The sequence below is a fragment of the Pipistrellus hanaki genome (genome assembly GCF_964339955.1).
Source record: "Pipistrellus hanaki genome assembly, chromosome: 16".
Taxonomy (NCBI): Eukaryota; Metazoa; Chordata; class Mammalia; order Chiroptera; family Vespertilionidae; genus Pipistrellus; species Pipistrellus hanaki.
This window is the reverse complement of record NC_140518.1, coordinates 29,974,508-29,992,619: the sequence shown is the minus strand read 5'-3', so window position 1 is coordinate 29,992,619 and position 18,112 is coordinate 29,974,508. Positions and strand designations below refer to the sequence as shown.

The window sequence follows — 18,112 nt, the reverse complement described above, 5'->3', positions numbered from 1 at the left end:
CGTTGAAGCATCACTTTACTGATGACTTTTCAGCTTTCCATTTGTCTTTCGTTCAGTTGATGTGGCGCCCATTTTCAATATTTACCATTGCTTGTAAATGATTGGAAATGGTTTGCTGAGCAACGTTTAATCTTTCTGCAAGTTGTTTTTGAGTTCGACACGCATCTTCATCCAATAATGCTTGTAATTGTTGGTCTTCAAACTTTCTTGGTTAACCTAGATGCTCTTTGTCTTTCACATCAAAATAATCACTTTTAAAGTGTTTAAACCAGCGTTCACAAGTATCTTGAGATGGAGCATGTTCACCATAAGCTTCCTGAAGTATACAATAACTTTTTTTTCAAAATAATGAATTAAAACTTCCCACAAATGCTCTTTTTTTTTGCACAAAATTCGACATTTTTAAGTGTAAAAATATCTATGATGTTAACGCCTCCTGCAAATTTGACATATGAAGTTTTGAAGCTTGCTGTCAACACAACAGCACACATATCAAATCACATATAATCAACATATGTGTAACTCCATCTATTGAAAAAAAATATGCATTATTAACTGGTACACCTAGTAATTGTTTTCTGTGCCAGTCTCACGGAGTGCTTTAGTATGTTTTAATATTGATGAGACTTTAGACATAGTTTCTATTTTTCTAACATGAGATCACAGTATTGACTGAATCAAGAATATATTTTTTTCTAAACAGTTTGACAGCATTGTTAACTTAATGTATAGTATAGAAAGCAATAGCAAAATAAAGAACTATTTTTGGGAACAGTTGGTTACTGTAGACTATTTTTAGATTAGGGCTCTTGACTCTAAAAAAAAAACAAAAAACAAAACACTACCATCGAGTTCCTTAATATCACTCTAAATGTTTTCTCATAAAAATTACTCCCTTGCATGAAGAAATAGGGGTCTACATAAAGGCAAGACCCAAGGTTAGTACTCTTCTTTGACAATATCACTATCACGTACAAATTTAGCATTAGCAACTTCCAATTCAACAACAAACACTTCGTAATTTCTTACCCAGGACCACATTAGGTTCTGGAGACACAAGTGAGACATGACCACACCTTTAAAGCTCTCGTCATTTTTGGTGGTTCAGTGGGTAGAGAATGTGTCATAAGTGGTTATAAACATTTTTTTTTATTTGCGTTGAGAGGAAAAGAGGAACAAACAGATCTACTTTAAGGGGGGGGGGGGGAATCAAAGTATAAAAATTAGTTATATAGTCCTAGCTGGTTTGGCTCAATGGATAGAGCATCTGCCTGGGGACTGAAGGGTCCCGGGTTTGATTCTGGTCAAGGGCCTGGGTTGTGGGCTTGATCCCCAGTAGGGGGCATGCAGGAGACAGCTGATGAATGGATCTCTCATCACTGATATTTCTCTCTCTCTCCCTTCCTCTCTGAAATCAATAAAAATATATTTTAAAAACATTTGTTATTTAAAGTTTGCCCAGCTACAGAGATAAGCTCCTATGTGTTAGTAACTAGATTTTTAGCATCTACACCAGTTAAACATCAGTGTCCCTATTTTAATGTCTTTCCTGCTGAGATACTTTATGAAGTCAGTGATTTATTTGCAGATACTGATTACCAACTGAGTGAAGTAAACAATATCTGCTGCTTAAATATTTCCTTACTTGTCACAAGCCATTGCAATTTGAACTCCACCACCCATTCTAGATTTTGGTTATTAAACTATGTAATGTAATAGCTGAGCGGACTCAATAAAACAATCCATTTTTCCAAATAAACTAAAAGACTTCACTTTTAAAGACCTGCTGTCAGTTGGTATGTATAATAAGCATAACATCTCATATTGTAGGTTAGGGAGCAAATATAGCAGCTTCCCTTTTCACACATACAGTTGTGGTTTGATATACAGAGTGACAATTTCACCCACTTCCAAACAATGATATTTTAGACTTTAAAATCTATTTCTTAGGGATTTGTGCTATGTATAGAAATAATCATTACCCTTTGGGGGAAACAATGGCGCATTGACTGAAAATGAGCTTAACAAAGGAATTATTTGGTACTGAAAAATACAGAGCAGTGAATTGGGTGACACAAATACTGCATCATCAGCTCATGTGGCTGTATTAGGTTAATTTACTTAAAACAGCAACAACACATACAGTAACTTAAAATTTAGCCTCAATAATGAATATCACAAAATTATGAAAACAGATCTTAGGTTCTTATTTTGAAAATGCCCCTTTAACTCCCAACCTGAAATAAATGCCACAAGAAAAAAAAAAGAAACTTTGTAGAATGAAATATTTCTATTATGCTTCAAGCCTAGTTTTGAATCGTATATGTTTTAGGTACACTCATGATTCACACTGAATTTTGTTTTAAGTATTAAGAGAATAAATAGCATTCCAAAAGTCACAAGCTTGAAAACTTCCAGTTCCTTCTCTAGTTGGAGAGCTTACAAAACTTATTACATGGAACACTGAGTTGATGCAGTGACCATAAATTTCTTAACACTGTAAATCTAAATTTAATCGAAAGTAATTCCAGCAAGCTGTAGAAGTAGCCTCAAGTAGATAAAGCAAAAAGTCACAAACTGTTAATCTAAAAGAATGGTTTATGCATTTATCATGTATCTTTCAAATTTTCTGAGGTTTAAAATTTTTTCAAAAAATAAAAGGGGAAAGGGCACAACATCCTCAAAGCAGATGCACAACACAATTATTTGTAATGTGAAAAGACTGAGTTGTTTTCCACCAAAAGCCTTGTAACTCATGACATTAAACTTTTCTCAGAAACATTAGTCACTGTCACACAAAAAGCAACCAACAGAGCCTTTTAAATATTCTATTTAAATATTCTAGCACTGATCCTGGTTTCATTTATAGTTTTTTTCTTTTGTTTTGTTTGCTTTTATAAAAATACTTCCTGCATTTTCAATGGCATTAAGTTGGACAGGTATTACAGGTAAAGCAGCAGAACAGCAAAGGTTCTGGCTCAGCTTCTAACCAGCTGTGTGACCTTGAACAAATCTCTTAGCTCCTCTGGGTCTCAATTTTCCCATTTATAAAAAGAGGCAGTTATACTAGATGCATTCTAAAGTATCTTCCAACTCTCCAATTCCTTTCAGATAAAGATCTAGGCTTGTGAAAATGAAAAAATAGCCCTGGGGGGTGGGGGGGAAGGGCCAAAATCCATCTTTGTCATTTTAGTGAAACACATAGGATACTAAACTGTATATGTACAATATAATCATGATCACAACTCTAATAATATTACACACACACACACACACACACACACACAGATTGCAGGTAAAAAATATTGGAAGAAAATACAGCAAATATTATCAGTGTCTGAGTTGTAGAATACAAACGGCAAACAGCTCTTCTGTATTTTTCAAGTTTCCTACACTAAACATATTATTAGTTTGATAATGAAATGGGAGGAGGAAGTTAAAGAGGAAAAAAACTCTCCTTTAATATTCTAAAGGAAATTTTACATTAGGAAAGCATCCTAGAATTTGAATGAACTTTTCAAAGACAGTTGCGTTAATCAGAAGAAAGAAAAAAATCTTGGACACAGTCACATACCTGATACCTGTCATACAAAGCTGTTGTTTATTTGCCCTATATTAGTAAGCTTTAAGGAGGCACTATATTTTTTTACCTCTATGAAACTGGTAATAATAATTTTGATAGCCTACTTTAACATAGTGCCAGGTATAGTTAGTTCTAAGACTTTACATATAATGTATTGATTCATTTAATCCTAACAGCAACCCTAGGAGACAGATATACTATTACTATCTCTATGAGACATACAGATTAAATAATTAGCCTACAATAGCTAATAAGCGGCAGAAGCAAGATTTAAATCCAGGCAATCTGTTATCAGAATACAGGCTCTAATCTATTAAAACATACTGTCTTTTGAACTTAAAATGCCATCTTCCTCAGGTCATTCTTGAATTACTTTTTGCCCTCAAAGTTCTTCTAAACTACTTTTCTTGAAACTAAAAATAAAGACTAGGATAAAAAAACTGGCCAAACTTTTAAAATTTACCATTCATTTCTAAGTCATTACCTCAAAGCTATAGGGGGTATAATTTAATCTCCATACATACCAATAGATAAATAATATAACCTAAGAAACTAAAAAGCATTAATTACTGTTTAATATTGGAATGTTTTAATGATTTATTGGTTAACATTATTTGTATTCATGAATCTGGGAAAAGGCCACTAAAAACCAACTGTTGTACCTTTCTAAAATGTCTATTTTATTGAAATGATATTTTAAGCTATGTTGCAATTAATTTATTTGAAAAGATAATTTCTTTTTAAAATATATATTCTTATTGGTTTCAAAGAGGAAGGGAGGGGGAGAGATAGAAACATCAATGATGAGAGAGAACCACTGATTGGCTGCCCCCCTGTACATCCACCACAGGGATCCAGCCCACCCCCGCATGTGCCCTCACCAGGATCAGAGGTCCGTGTTCAATCACTGAGTCACACCGGTTGGGCTCATTTGGTATTTAAAAGAATATGCATCAATATTTATTCTGAACACTTGCTTTAGGACACACCAGTTAACTTTATAATAACCCAATTACTATACCATGCAGAACCTGAGAAAAGGAACACAGAGGAAGCAAACCAATTAAATATGGCTGAAGGTCCTCACTGAATTCTTAGGCAATTCAAACTCAAGCCAAGTATGCATTATTTTCCTTTTTCTGCACAGTACCCACATTATTTGCCAACTTTTATGGATTCTGGATTACTTTTAATAAAGCTCAAATTTCCCCACATCTGCATTACTAAATTTCTAGCCTACTGAAGTAAATATAGAAATCAATATTTTCCTTTTTTAAAAAATTTAAAAGACAAGGAAACGAGGATGAAGGTGGGAGTTAAAACTTTGCACTAGGCTGCCTGTTAACTTAAAATGTGCAATGAGACAATCACCCGATAATTGCACCCTTTGGGTACTTCAGTCCCGGTAAGATAATAATGTGAAATAAAGTCACCTGGTTTATTTCAATTTACACAATTTGCAAATCTGCAGCTCTCTGCCATGGTACGTTAAGAAAATTAGCAAGTAAGAAAAATCACCTGCTTATGTAAATTGGGATGGTTTTCATCCACACAGACAGGAGGAAAAAAGCTGCAATCTGGGTCAAATGACTAATTTTATCTTTTTTGTTCAAATGTCTCTCTTCACCTTTTCTCTGTGGCTCAGAGAAAGAATTTTAGGTCAAGGAACAGATAAACAAAAAGTTTCTGTGTGTCCACTCCCCCTGTAAAGAGTTTGCTGTCTGACACTACTGAGCTCTATACTACTTAAACTGAAAACAAGACTGAGAACTTCATCTAGATAACAAAACCACAACACTGAGAGAGGAAAGAAAAGAAATCAATGGAGGATATCTGATCTAACTGGGGAGGAAAGCAAACATGGCAAGGATCAGGTACCAATTTTACCCTCTACTACTTTAAGTAAACGAGTCTTTAGAAAAGAAAAGGTAAATACTCCAAATAATTCAGGACAAACAAGACAAAATTCTCCACAGAGAATATGCCTTACACTTTGCTTTGTAAATGCACCTGATCAGGTTCTTCTGAGTCTGACATAAGGTAGATGAATGTGTTCTTGGTCAGTAATGACCATCTTCCCAACATCCATTGCTGGAATTCAGCCCTGCCACTTATAATGTACTCTATCTCCAGGTCCAGGAGTGAACCTGACTGCTCCAATAGTAATCTTATCTCCAGCGACAGTAATTGGTTCAGAAATGAGTACACAACCCAACAAAGGCCAAAGAGACTCTAGAACTGTGCTGGTCGCACTGGGAACAGGGTTACATTTATCTCTTTGTTTCTTTAAATAATTTCAGAAGGTATTCAACATCGGTAGTCTTGAAGTTGTCTTGTGGTCACTCTATTTGCCCACAAATAATGCCACAATGCTTTACAAATATTAATGCATTTTCATTATAGAAACGTAGGAAACACCGGATTTTATAAACGAGGAAACCAAGACTCAAAAATTTTAAATAACTTTATCAAGGTCATGGGGTTGTTGGCAGTAAGGCAGGGACCAAAACCAAGTCTCCTAACAAGTTCAGTTTAGTACTTTATTACCCTGTCATTAAAAAAAAAAAAAAAAATTTTTTTTCCAAGGAAATGGCAACTTGAACATGATAAACACCAAGTTCTCTGGTTTATTAAACTAGAAATAAAAACTTGGGATTTGGCCAAGCCAGTGTGGTTCAGTGGTTGAGCATTCACCTATGAACCAAAAGGTCAAGGTTCCATTCTGATCAGGGCACATGCCTGGGTTGCAAACTTGGTCCCCAGTGTGGGGCATGCAGGAGGCAGCCAATCAATGGTTCTCTCTCAACATAGATGTTTCTATCTCTTTCTTCCTCTCTGAAATCAACAAAAATATATTTTTTTAAAAACTTGGGATTTGGCCATCAATGATCTATTTGCTAAATTCAATGGCCTTTTCTCCACCTTCATTTTCTGGCTTCTTTATTTACACCAAAAATCACTCCCATCTTCATAACTGTCTTCTGTCAATCACTGTGAACACATTTTCCTATCTGCCCATCCTTTAATTTTTGCCTCCAATAGTTTCTTCCATGTACAACTGAGTACATTCCCTAAAGCTCCATCTATTATTATATTTAAATATCTTTTTAAAAAATCAATTTGAACCACTCATTCTCCTATTCAAAAACTTTCACAGGTTATCATTCCCAGTTTCACATTTTTTTCGCTATAATTCCCTAACCAAGGAGCATTTTTTTTCTTCCCTCATCCCTCACCCAAGGAGCATTTTTAAACATTTTCCCCTTAATCATCCTCCCATGAAATTTTAATAGTATAGATATGCTATATATTAGTTTTTGTAGTGCTGGTATATATGTATGTGCTTTATTCATAAAAAGAGTAAAATAGACTCATCTCCCAAATACCAAGAGCATCGCAGCTCCTCAGCAGGACACTCCAACCTCCTCAGAATCTAGCCCTAGCTTGCATCTCTGCCCTTATCTTCTATCACTCCTGCAACACACTCTGTATTTCAGCAACTCCACCAAGAATGCCCTGCCCATGATTTGATTCCCTTATTCTTAAAATTCATTTGAGGTTATTACCGCTTCTAAGAAGCATCCATACCTCCCACAGAAATCCCTCCTCTTTGTTCCCATAATATCCAGGGAATATCTCTTTTGTTGCAATAATGGCAATGAATTATAATTCTCCATTTACAAATCTTTCTCCCCAAATGTATAATCTCCTTTAAATCTCTATCATCCAGCTTGAGGAATAGTCGACACATAATAAATGAGTATTGTAAGAACAAGTGAAAATAACATATATCTTTAAGTTTTTATTTAATGGCTTCAAGTTGAATTTCAACTCTCCATCCAGATACCCTGAAAGCAGGGATGTATTATTTTTCATACTGCTTACTTAACTGTAAGCTCCTTCAGGGCAACTTCAAAACCTAAACATCTCTATATCCCAATACCAAAATCAGAAGACAACAGAGAAGATTGCTAGAGATTTGCAAAATTCTGTATAGAAGTATATATCCTCATTAGTGCCTACAATAGTACTGGTCCATAGCAGGTTGACAATAAAAATACACTGACTAGTGAATTCCAACAGTGTCAAATCTTCTGTCTGACAGCAGATATGATTCAATTAGCCAAACTAATTAAGAGCACAGATAATGAAACTGGGTTTAGGTAAAGAGCACCAACCATGATCAATAGCAGACATCCCTCTACTCACTCCATTACAATGAACTGTTAGAACTCAACTCAATATAGTTTCCTTAGAAGTCATCTTTTCATAATGCCAGAGTGCCAGAATTTTTTTCTGATGTCTCTCGACTAGGGTACCTTAGAACCACAGACTAGGTCTATGATGACATGTCACATGCTTATTGACACTATTACAACTGTTGCCTCAGGCATTCTCTGTGTTACCCCCAAGCAACAACAGGATCAAACTGACAAGCTATATTATATTATTTAGGAAATCATTGTTGATCTACCTTAGAAGACACAATCAACAAACAATTCACTGAAATACTCTAAATGTACAAGCAATTATAAGTAAAATTCAAATATAATCTTAATATGAAAGAGCTTCTACCCCATGGCTTCTTTCTGTTTGTTTGGATAATAAATGGAAAGTTTCTTTTTTTTTCCTTTTTTTAAAATATATTTTATTGATTTTCCACAGAGAAGAAGGGAGAGGGACAGAGAGCTAGAAACATCGATGAGTGATAAACATTGACCAGCTGCCTCCTGCACACCCTCTACAGGGGATGTGCCCACAACCAATGTACATGCCCCTGACTGGAATTGAACCTGGGACCTTTCAGTCCTCAGACTGATGCTCTATCTACTGAGCCAAACCGGTTTCGGCAAAAAGGTTTCTTAGGTCTTGGCAATTTCCATCAAAGAAGTCAAATCAGCATATTAAGGAAACATACAGTATATAAATAGCAGATTCTTGAACTACTATGACATCAACAAAATAGTAAAAACCACCAAGAATAGCCACACAATTCTAAAATATAATGCTTCAAGTTATGAATATAATGAAATATTTCAGTACTCTGTTAGAGAATGGTCTTCTATATCAAGGAACAAGATTTCTACAGTTGTCTGTTTTGAGGATAAACCCTCAAACCTTAGATTTAAACATATATTAATGCATTTTACATATATTCTTCTTCTAGCATAGCATATGAAAGAGAACTCTATCTGCCCTCATTTTTTTTTTTTCCAGGACATACACCAGTTTTACGTACTAATTGATAGCTTAAAAAGTTGCATGTAATTTTGAGGGCTATTGTTGTTTTAGCTTGAAGAGGCAATTCTTTCTGAAATGTCTTTTTAAAATAAAAATATTTGTCTCTTTTCTTCTAAGTTGATATTCAATAGTATAACATAAAATGTCTCCCCAAGAATAAAACAAGTTTCTTTTGTGTTTTTTTTCCCTAAAATAATTTGGATAATCTTATCAAGAGCCTACTAGTAGGTAGAAAATGACTTCCAATATCAAAGGCTATGAAGTTTTCATCACCAAGAAATCAGCTCAGTATCATCAGATTGTGTTACTTTTATTTATTCTCTAACTCTGCTTTCTCTACTTTATGACCATGAACCTAATTTCTAAAAGTACATCCTAAGTACAAAACAACTTCCAACGTTACAGGCTATGGAGTTTCTATCACCAAGAAACCAACTCAGTATCAGATTTTGTTACTTTTATTCTCTCACTCTTTGCTTTCTTTACTTTGTGACCATGAACCTGCAGTTTCTAAAAGTACACTTTTTGTAGTTAAAATTAACAATATAGATTTCCACATTTCTAGTTTCACACAAATGCTTTGTTATGTCTAGAAGAGCAACCATTTCCTTTTATGGTGCAGACTCTGCTTCTTCAAAGCTCTTTTCACAAAGCAGACCCTCCCTGTCCCCACACCCCAAGAATCCAGCTGTGGCTGTTAATCTTGGCTAATGGAGAAACTTCAATACTACAGACTCTTAACCTGTAAAGCAAAGTTAATAGTAAAATACACTTTACTATACTTTAGCTTACATCTTTCTGATGCAACTAACTCCAGGGTTTTCCCCCAAACATATTCCAAAAGCATTTCCCATTTTTCCAAATTATAGTTTGCTATTTGAGGAGTAAGAGGAGCACAGAAAACATCAGGAAAAAAAAAAAAAAATGATGCCTCTAAATTTCACAAGATGAGCAAGCTATACCATCTTTGCATTGCATAAGGATTTACACTGAATAATTTTTCATTAAATCACACGTATTTCCCCACCTTGGAGTTTTATTTAGCAATTCATGCTTTTTCTTCCAAACACAAGTAAAATGAATTTCCAGTAGCTGAACTTTGATGATGATAAGGATGTTCTTCATGTTATATTCTGAAAAGAAAATATTTATTTCCTTCCCAGGATGTAAAGTAATAATACTTTCTAAAACAGTGAGATAATATGACTAGAATACTACCAAGTATGTACATTTTTATGTATTTGTTAGCATATAGCACAACTAAGTGGACACTATGATATTTAAAGTCATGCCTTCAAAAATAGTCTGCATGTTGATTTCACCTGGTAAATCTGACCATATATGAAACCTCTTATATGCACATTAATATAACAGTTTGATTTCTATCAACAATATTTATCACTTTAAAAAGCTATTATTTTTTGAGTGCTTACTGTATGGTAGACAATGTATTCATTGGTTTACAAGGATTGCCTCATTTAATCCTATGAGATAGATGCTATTTTTATCCTCACTCTGTGGATGAGGAAGAGAGATTAAATAATTTATCAATATCACATAGCTAATAACTAAACATAAATACAGTGATGCTTAAGTTTTGAAAGACTTAAATAACAGCAACCCGCAAAAGGTTATGAGAATAAAATTCAAGCAGAAGGTATTAGAATAAAATTCAAAGTTCTCCAACTTTACTTGGAGCACAAAGGCACCAGACCAAATGAATTCCAGGGTCTTTAGCTTTCAATTAACCAGATAAGTAAAAAAACAAAACAACTTTTCCCAGACTCACTTTTATCAAAATGGCAATATGTGCCATTAGTTCAATCTCTAATAGTTTAGGCTGCCAATAATAAAACTGCCTGGATTTAGCAGTTCTCAAACCTCCCTCATGTAGTCAACTTCCTCCAACTGTCAAAAGTATACACCTCACCGAAACCGGCTTGGCTCAATGAATAGAGCGTAGGCTTGGGGACTGAAGGGTCCAGGGTTTGATTCAGGTCAAGGGCATGTACCTTGGTTGCGGGCATATCCCCAGTAGGGGGTGTGCAAGAGGCAGCTGATCGATGACTCTCTCATTGATGTTTCTAACTCTCTATCTCTCTCCCTTCCTCTCTGTACAAAATCAATAAAATATATTTTTTTAAAAAAGTATACACCTCATAAGACCCTGAAATCTATACTGTAAATTGTAATACTCTTTGTCCCAGAGTTGTCATATCTCTCTATGCACAACATACTTTCTTCTGGCAACAATGAACTACAGACAAAAAGGTATTCATGACAGCCTCACCCACAGGCTCAGGTTTCTTTTTGTGCACTGTTTTGTGTTTAGGTTTTGCATTACATTATGAAAATGACCGTATACTAGTATATGGAAGCCTTGGCATCTGATAAAGGTCAAATTATATATGATGCTTTGATAACCCATGAGCAATATTCTATCATAGGCAATGAATGTATCTCATGCTACCCCATGATCATATTGCCAGGTAAACTGGGACCCTGACTTAGAGAGAAAGCACAGCAGACAGTTGTTAATGAAACCTCAATTGAACTGTCAAAGCACCATCTTAACCAGCAAGCTAATAGGTAATTCATTACTTTTACACGACCATCCAATACTGGTAAGTTATTCCACTAGTTAAATTTAGCAGAAAGAGAATCAAGCCTGGCAGACTAAACTATTCAGTGATAAATCTGAATGGTAAAATGCTACATTACTTCTGTAAAAATCTCTCCTTGTCTACATGAGGAACAACAATATCCCTCAAAATTACATACAACAGTCTCCCTGGCTGGTGTTGCTCAGCGCCATCCCGTGACCCCAAGGGCCACTGGTCAGGAAATATACCCAGGCTGGGGGTTCAACCTCTGGCCAGGGCACATACAGGAGGCAAATGATCAATGTTCAAATGATCAATGTTCCGCTCTCACATTGATCTCTCTCTCTCTCTCTCTCTTTCTCTCTCTCTCTCTCTCCCTCCCTCCCTCCAGAAAAAAAATACCATGAAAGCAGATATAGTTTCCTTTCCTATGCCATGCCAAAAGAAAAATACTTGAAAAATGCATTCAATATATTTGAATCTTATAATATCCAAGTAGGTATATGGTGCTATGAATCAAATGATATATCATTGGGAGAATATTTTATGTTACATTGTATTCATTTTAAAAGTTGTTTTTATTGGATCCTTTCTAAAGTAAAAAGAAAAATTCTGGTTCAGTTATAGTTGAAAAGTATAACACCTTATCAATATTTTTAGCTTGGATTTCCGAATATGAGTGCACTTCACTCTAGTTTGGTGTTCAGATCTCTGGTTTTAACAATCTTAGGTCACATAGCAGTTAAATTCCAAATACTATAATAAGCAATTCAGCCAGCAAGTCAACAATATGGAAATATAAAAATAGAAAAGCATTTGCATACTAAAACACACACCTGGAGCTCTTCTTTTCCTCCATACCAAATTGTATTTCACCTGTAACAGCTGATAAAAACACTCAATATAATAACTAGAAAAACTTGGCTAAAGAACAAAGAAGGTTACCTGTAGAAATTTTGAGCAGATCAAGTAACCAAGCAGCAAAGATGCCACAGCACTGTGCTAAGTGCTGGGGAGAAAAATGTAGGTCTTTATTTTTTTTTATTTTTTATCCTCCCCCGAGGATATTTTACTATTGATTTTAGAGAAGAGTGTAAGGGAGGGAGGAGAGAGGAACATAGATAAGAGAGAAACACCATAGATTGGTTGCCTCCAATACACGCCCTGCCCTGGGGAATTGATCCTGCAGCCAAAGATCATGCCCTTGACCTGGAATTGAACCCGCGACCCTTCGGGACGCAGGCTTATGCTCTTACCACTGGGCCAAACCGGCTAGGAAAAAAATGTATTTTTGTAGACCACAGTTCTTAACCCTAAGGGGCTTATAAATGTAGTCAGTGAGACAAGCAAATACAAAACAACCGATGTACTACAACAGAAGACAGTGCACAGGAGGAGGCACTTCAAGCATATAAAAAAAGTATATAGAAGGGGTCAATGGATGAAACAACCCAGAATGAATTCAAATCAAACATATTGGGATTTTAATATACCACTAATTCAGAACACCTATTATCAGAATGTTCACTGTGGGTGATGTTTCAGCACTCCAATTCCTCACCTCCCCCTCCTTTAAAAATAAAAACTTCTCCCTTAGCACCAACTTGAAGTTAAAATTTCTACAGGTAACATCACCATTTGGTAGAAATGTAAGTAACACCTTTAAAGTATAGGAAGTACAACCCATTTCCCTTTCAGTATCTCTAGTTCTTGGTGTTGTATGCAAAGCACTACAATGAAAGAGTATCCATGGCTAAGAACATCCACACACATTCTCAGTCAATCAATGACAAAATTTAAAGCAAGGAACAGCTTTTTTCCTGCCTCCCTTTCCCTCCCCCTTTGCGGGCCCCAAATCAAGCTTTGAAATCCTCAAGGGTCATGCAAGAAATGGAAGGATGTTCACAGTGCAATCCCTGAGGATAGGATATGGAAGAGAAGAGAGGAAGGCGGGAACAGGCAGGTCCCTGAGCAGAACCACCAAAGAGGCACCATTACTGGCTACATACACGCTGCCACCAGGAAACCCACACACCTCAGAGAAGGGAGCACCACCGCTGCCATCTCCTGGGAGACTTAGCTGGGAAAACACTACTAGTTTAAAACAAAAACAAAAAAAGAACACAAACAGATCAGATCACTTCGGCAGCCTACATTATAAAACCTTAAATATACATAAAGATGGCCAGATACAATGCGAAAATGATATTCATCAATTAGAGCCTGAAAAACAATGACGAAAGGTGACATGGACCAGGCTAGTTCCAAAGAGTTCGTTCATTTTCCTGTGGTGATGGGGGCTTTTCTAGACATTTAACAAGAATATGCTTTTTGAATGCACTCAAAACATCAATTCATCTATCCACACCACGGCACTGAATCCTTGGTGGAAAAACTCAGTTCACTCTAGTTTGGATACAAATAGAACCCTCTAATGATAAATACATTATATTATAAACTACCAATCTTCCTGAGGACAGACTCAATGTTGCATTTAAGAAACCCTTGGACTTAGAGAAATACCTTGGCACTAGCAAAAGCAGAGCAGTTTCGTAAGTTTAAAAAGTCTACTTCCTACTACAGCAACCAACCAAGTTACAAGAGCAAATTCAGAGGCACTAAACGACATTAAAACATTACACCAAATGTGGGCCACAGTATAGCTACCCTCTACTGACCTCATTTGTGGGACTCGTGTGTGATGCTATATTTAATGCATCCTTATCAAAAGGCTGAAGCGAAATACTTCCCAACTGTAGCCTTACAGTTTAAAATAAACCACGCAAGAAGTGACTTAACTGGTTCAAATATGAGCCCTATCTTCTTCCTGGGGGTCAAGGTCTCAAACGAAGGACTGAAAAGACGGGAAGGACAGCAAAGTAGTTTTGCAAGGTATATCGCAATGGTAAAATGATTGAAGGGAATAGAGTTTGGGTCTGTTGTGACATTTGCTGCAACTGGGCAACTGATTCACTCTTACTTTTTAAAAAATATATATTTTATTGATTTTTTTACAGAGAGGAATAGAGAGTTAGAAACATCGATGAGACAAATCATCGATCAGCTGCCTCTTGCACACTCCCTACTGGGGATGTGCCCGCAACCAAGGTATATGTCCTTGACCGGAATCTAACCCTGGACCTTTCAGTCCCCAGACCGACGCTCTATCCACTGAGCCAAACCGGTTTTGGCTGATTCACTCTTAAATCAAACAGGAGAGATGCCCAAGATTTTTGCAGCAAAAAAAGTTTCACACCTTCATCTATTGATCCCACACTTTGTGGCTTGGTTAGATTCTAAACTAAAAGTTCGGTAGACGGCAAACTTACGTGTGTTACTCCTCAGAAGATTCTCCACCAAAATCTGACATGACTCAAAAGCATAACCTTAGTCCTAGCCGGTTGGCTCAGTGGATACAGCACTGGCCTATGGACCAAAGGATCCCGAGTTCGAACCTTGGGCACCAACCTTGGCTGCAGGCTCCTCCTGGTCCTGGGCCCTGGGCCCGCCTGCAGGAGGCAACCAACCCATGTGTTTCTCTCACACCGATGTTTCTGTCTTTCCCTCTCTCTTCCACTCTCTCTAAAAGATCAACTGGAAGGATATCCTCAGGTGAGGATTAACAATTAAAAAAAAAAAAAAAGTATAAGCTTAGATGGCCTATGCATTAGGCCTCTTTACCATGCAAGTGACACCCCGTCTTCCTGTTTACCCTGTGAAGTGAGGGTGTCTCGCTCCCCTTTGGTCAGCATGGAGAAAACCGTTAGGAGGTGACGCGCCCGAGTCACAACCACGAGAAGAAACCATGAGAACTTGGGTTTTCCTCTTGATACTCACCAGACAACACCGAAGGCTCCATATCCAATAGGTCGATCCGGCTCGATGTCCAGCTGCTGTTGGGGGTGATGCGAGTGCTGATGATGGTGCGCCTTCACTGTGGCGGCGGCGGCGGCCTGTACCTGAGCTGGGGCCGCTGCAGCCGGTCCAGGAGCCTGGCCGGGGGCCGGTGATGGGAAATAGGGCTGCTGCTGCCCAGGGTTCAACATGGCAGCAGCCGCGGCCGCTGCTGCGGCCGCCGCAGCCGCCGAGGAGGTATGCTGCTGGACGGGGTGCACAGCCGCCGCCGACCCCGGGTGGAGATGGTGCTGAGGGTGGTGGTGGTGGTGAAGGTGAGGAGGAGGGAGGTGGGGAAGGTGGTGGTGATGGTGGTGGTGGTGACCTGCTGCCGCCGCAGATGTACCGCCATTGTAAGCCGCCATCATTTTTGCGTTGGCTCTCGCGCCACAAAGAGACATTCACAAAATAAAAAAATTAAAAAATAAAAATGCCCTTTGACTGGAAAGCAAACTAGGTCAAGCTGTCATTTGGCCATTGGAGGAAAAAAAAAAAAAAAAAATGAAGCGAAACCACTCACGCCACCTCCAAAACCACCATGGAGCGCCACTGGCTTTACGTCTTCTTCATCCGTCAATCCAGACAAGTTAGAGAGGATCTTGGTGTTTGGTTTTGGGGTGTGTGTGGAAGGGTGTGGATTGCCGAAAAAATGAAAAGAAGAAAAAGAAAAAGAAAGGGAAAAAAGAAAAAGGAACCCCCCCGCGCCCCCCAGGTTTCCTGCCACAAGTGGGTACTAGAACTCCATCCTTACTTCGGGGGAGGCTCCAACTTCGAATGTGGGAAGACAGGCCCAGCCTCCCGACCCCCTGAACCCCGCACGCGCAAAGGACCAGGTAACGCGCCGCCCTGGGAATCTTGTAAGGGAGTTGACTCCTCTACCCCTTCCATCCCCACATCCTTTTCTAAACACCTACCACCTCCTCAGAAATAAAATAAAATAAAATAACACAATTAAAAATTTTTCCAACCACCCCCCCCCCCAAAAAAAAAAGATGGGGGGAAATTTTCAGGGAAACCAGCCTCCCCCCCGCGAACTCTCAGGTCTCCCTACATCTCCCCCGACTCTCAGTCAGGCTGACCTGGTTGTGGGGGGAAAGAGAGACAGAGACCAAACTTTCCCGAACAGAAAAGAGCCAGGGAAGGAGCAGGAGAGAGTGAGCCGAGGCGGCGGCAGGCAGGCAGGACCGCGAGGAGAAAGGGGAGCAAAGTGGAGGCACGGAGGTGCAGGCTGGAATGAAAGAGAGGTGGGCAGCCCTCGGACGCCCAGGCAGAGGGAACCGCCCCGGGGATGAGGTGAGGGTCCCGGGGGCCAAAGAACAGCAGCCTCCCCGGGAGGCGGGCGGGGTGCAGTCGGAAGCGGGCAGATTCCTACCCCCCGCCGCCGCCGCCGCCGCCGCTGCCGGCGCTTCTGCGAGGAGGGTTGGGGGGGAGAGCGGGTGGGTCCCCCCGCGCGACGGCCCCCGCTGGGCTCAAGGCTGCTCCGTCTCCCCCCCCTCCCCCCCACCCGGCTTCAGTCCCTGCGGCCGCTTTCTCCTCCTCCTCCTCAGTCGCCGCCGCGGCCGTAGTCTCCTCAGCCGCCGCCGCCTCCTCAGCCGCCGGTGCAGCCGCGGCCAGACTCACCTCCCCTAGCAAAGCCGGATAGAGCGGAGCCAGCGGCGGACACGCGCAACCAGCCGCCGAGGCCCCGCCCCCGTCTCACACTGACCGGCTTCCCTAGCCAATCCACGCCCACCTGTCCGCTTCCGCTCCCAATCCTGGGGCCGGAGCTTCAGACAGGCGCACTGCTCGGCCAGTGGCAACGAGATGTGGGTCTCCTGGGGAAATCCCGCCCCTCTCTGGGATGGGCAGATAGAAAAGCCAATGGAGAGGCAGAGCTTGGCCTGACCGACAAGGCTAACGGCGAATGAAAACCCAAAGATCTCTCTGACATTTTTCTTTCGCCTCTCTCCTCTTTTCTTTTTCTTCTTTTTTATTTTTTTTGGCAGGAGCAGGAAGCTGCGTGCTAATCCCGCCTGCAAAGCTGGAAGAGAGGGTGGAATGAAAGAACCAATCGTGAGCCGGGGACCGAGAACAGAGCAACCAATCCTTGGCTTGGAGATGAAGTGGGCTGGGACTGGTGCCAGATAGACACTTGATTTAACAAATGGACAAGAAGATTGATCGCGGTCCCACCTTTAAGATTTCCTATAGGTCAGGGTTGTGGAGAATTCGCTGTCATATCAGCGACGACTTTTTTAGGAGGCGGGATCAGTGAAGGGGGTGTGACTTAAAAGAAAGGGGGCGGGACCTAGAAGAAGAAGGCGGAGTCCAAGTTTCGCTGGTCCATTGATGGGAGCCCTTTACTATCCCTTTTAAAGGCATAAGGTGTGAAAACCTACGGGGAGCAAAAGAGAAGTGGGGGCTCCAAAAATTCAAGGTTCAAGGTTATTCAACAAACTGTCTAACCAGAAACCCAGTATACTGACAGTTCATACCTATGGGCTGGTCCTTCATGGCCAATTTTTATCTTGGCAAAAAGAGGTGTTATGTCCAGCATTCACAGCTCAACTCTTAATGGACAGTAAGCCTATCATACAAATGCAAATTTAAAACAATAAAAATAATAAACTTAACCATAAAGATTACATTTTCTCCCATCTTTTCTAAGTCAATAAATTCTAGTCATTGAAATCTTACTAAAACATCATCTTTCTTTTACTTTCACATAACTTCACTTACCTGAATTTTTTAAAAAAAAAAAAAAAAAAAAGAAGAAGAAGAAGAAGAAGCCGAAACCGGTTTGACTCAGCGG

The 18,112-nt window shown here is 39.3% G+C and overlaps 1 protein-coding gene across 2 annotated transcripts in view; it reads right to left on the bottom strand.

Moving 5' to 3' along the window:
• The window catches only part of NLK (nemo like kinase), a 119,545-nt gene extending 102,517 nt beyond the window's left edge, over positions 1-17,028 (bottom strand). The window contains exon 1 of one of the 2 annotated variants that reach the window (XR_014793006.1): positions 15,265-17,027. Coding sequence is in view for 1 of the 2 variants with exons in the window: in XM_084862197.1 (XP_084718323.1) it covers positions 15,265-15,722 (458 nt within the window). In the remaining variant the exon portion in view is untranslated. Of the gene's footprint in view, positions 1-15,264 lie in introns of both variants that reach the window. The other variant, XM_084862197.1, reaches the window with a different exon arrangement.
• Between the last annotated feature and the right edge of the window lie 1,084 nt (positions 17,029-18,112).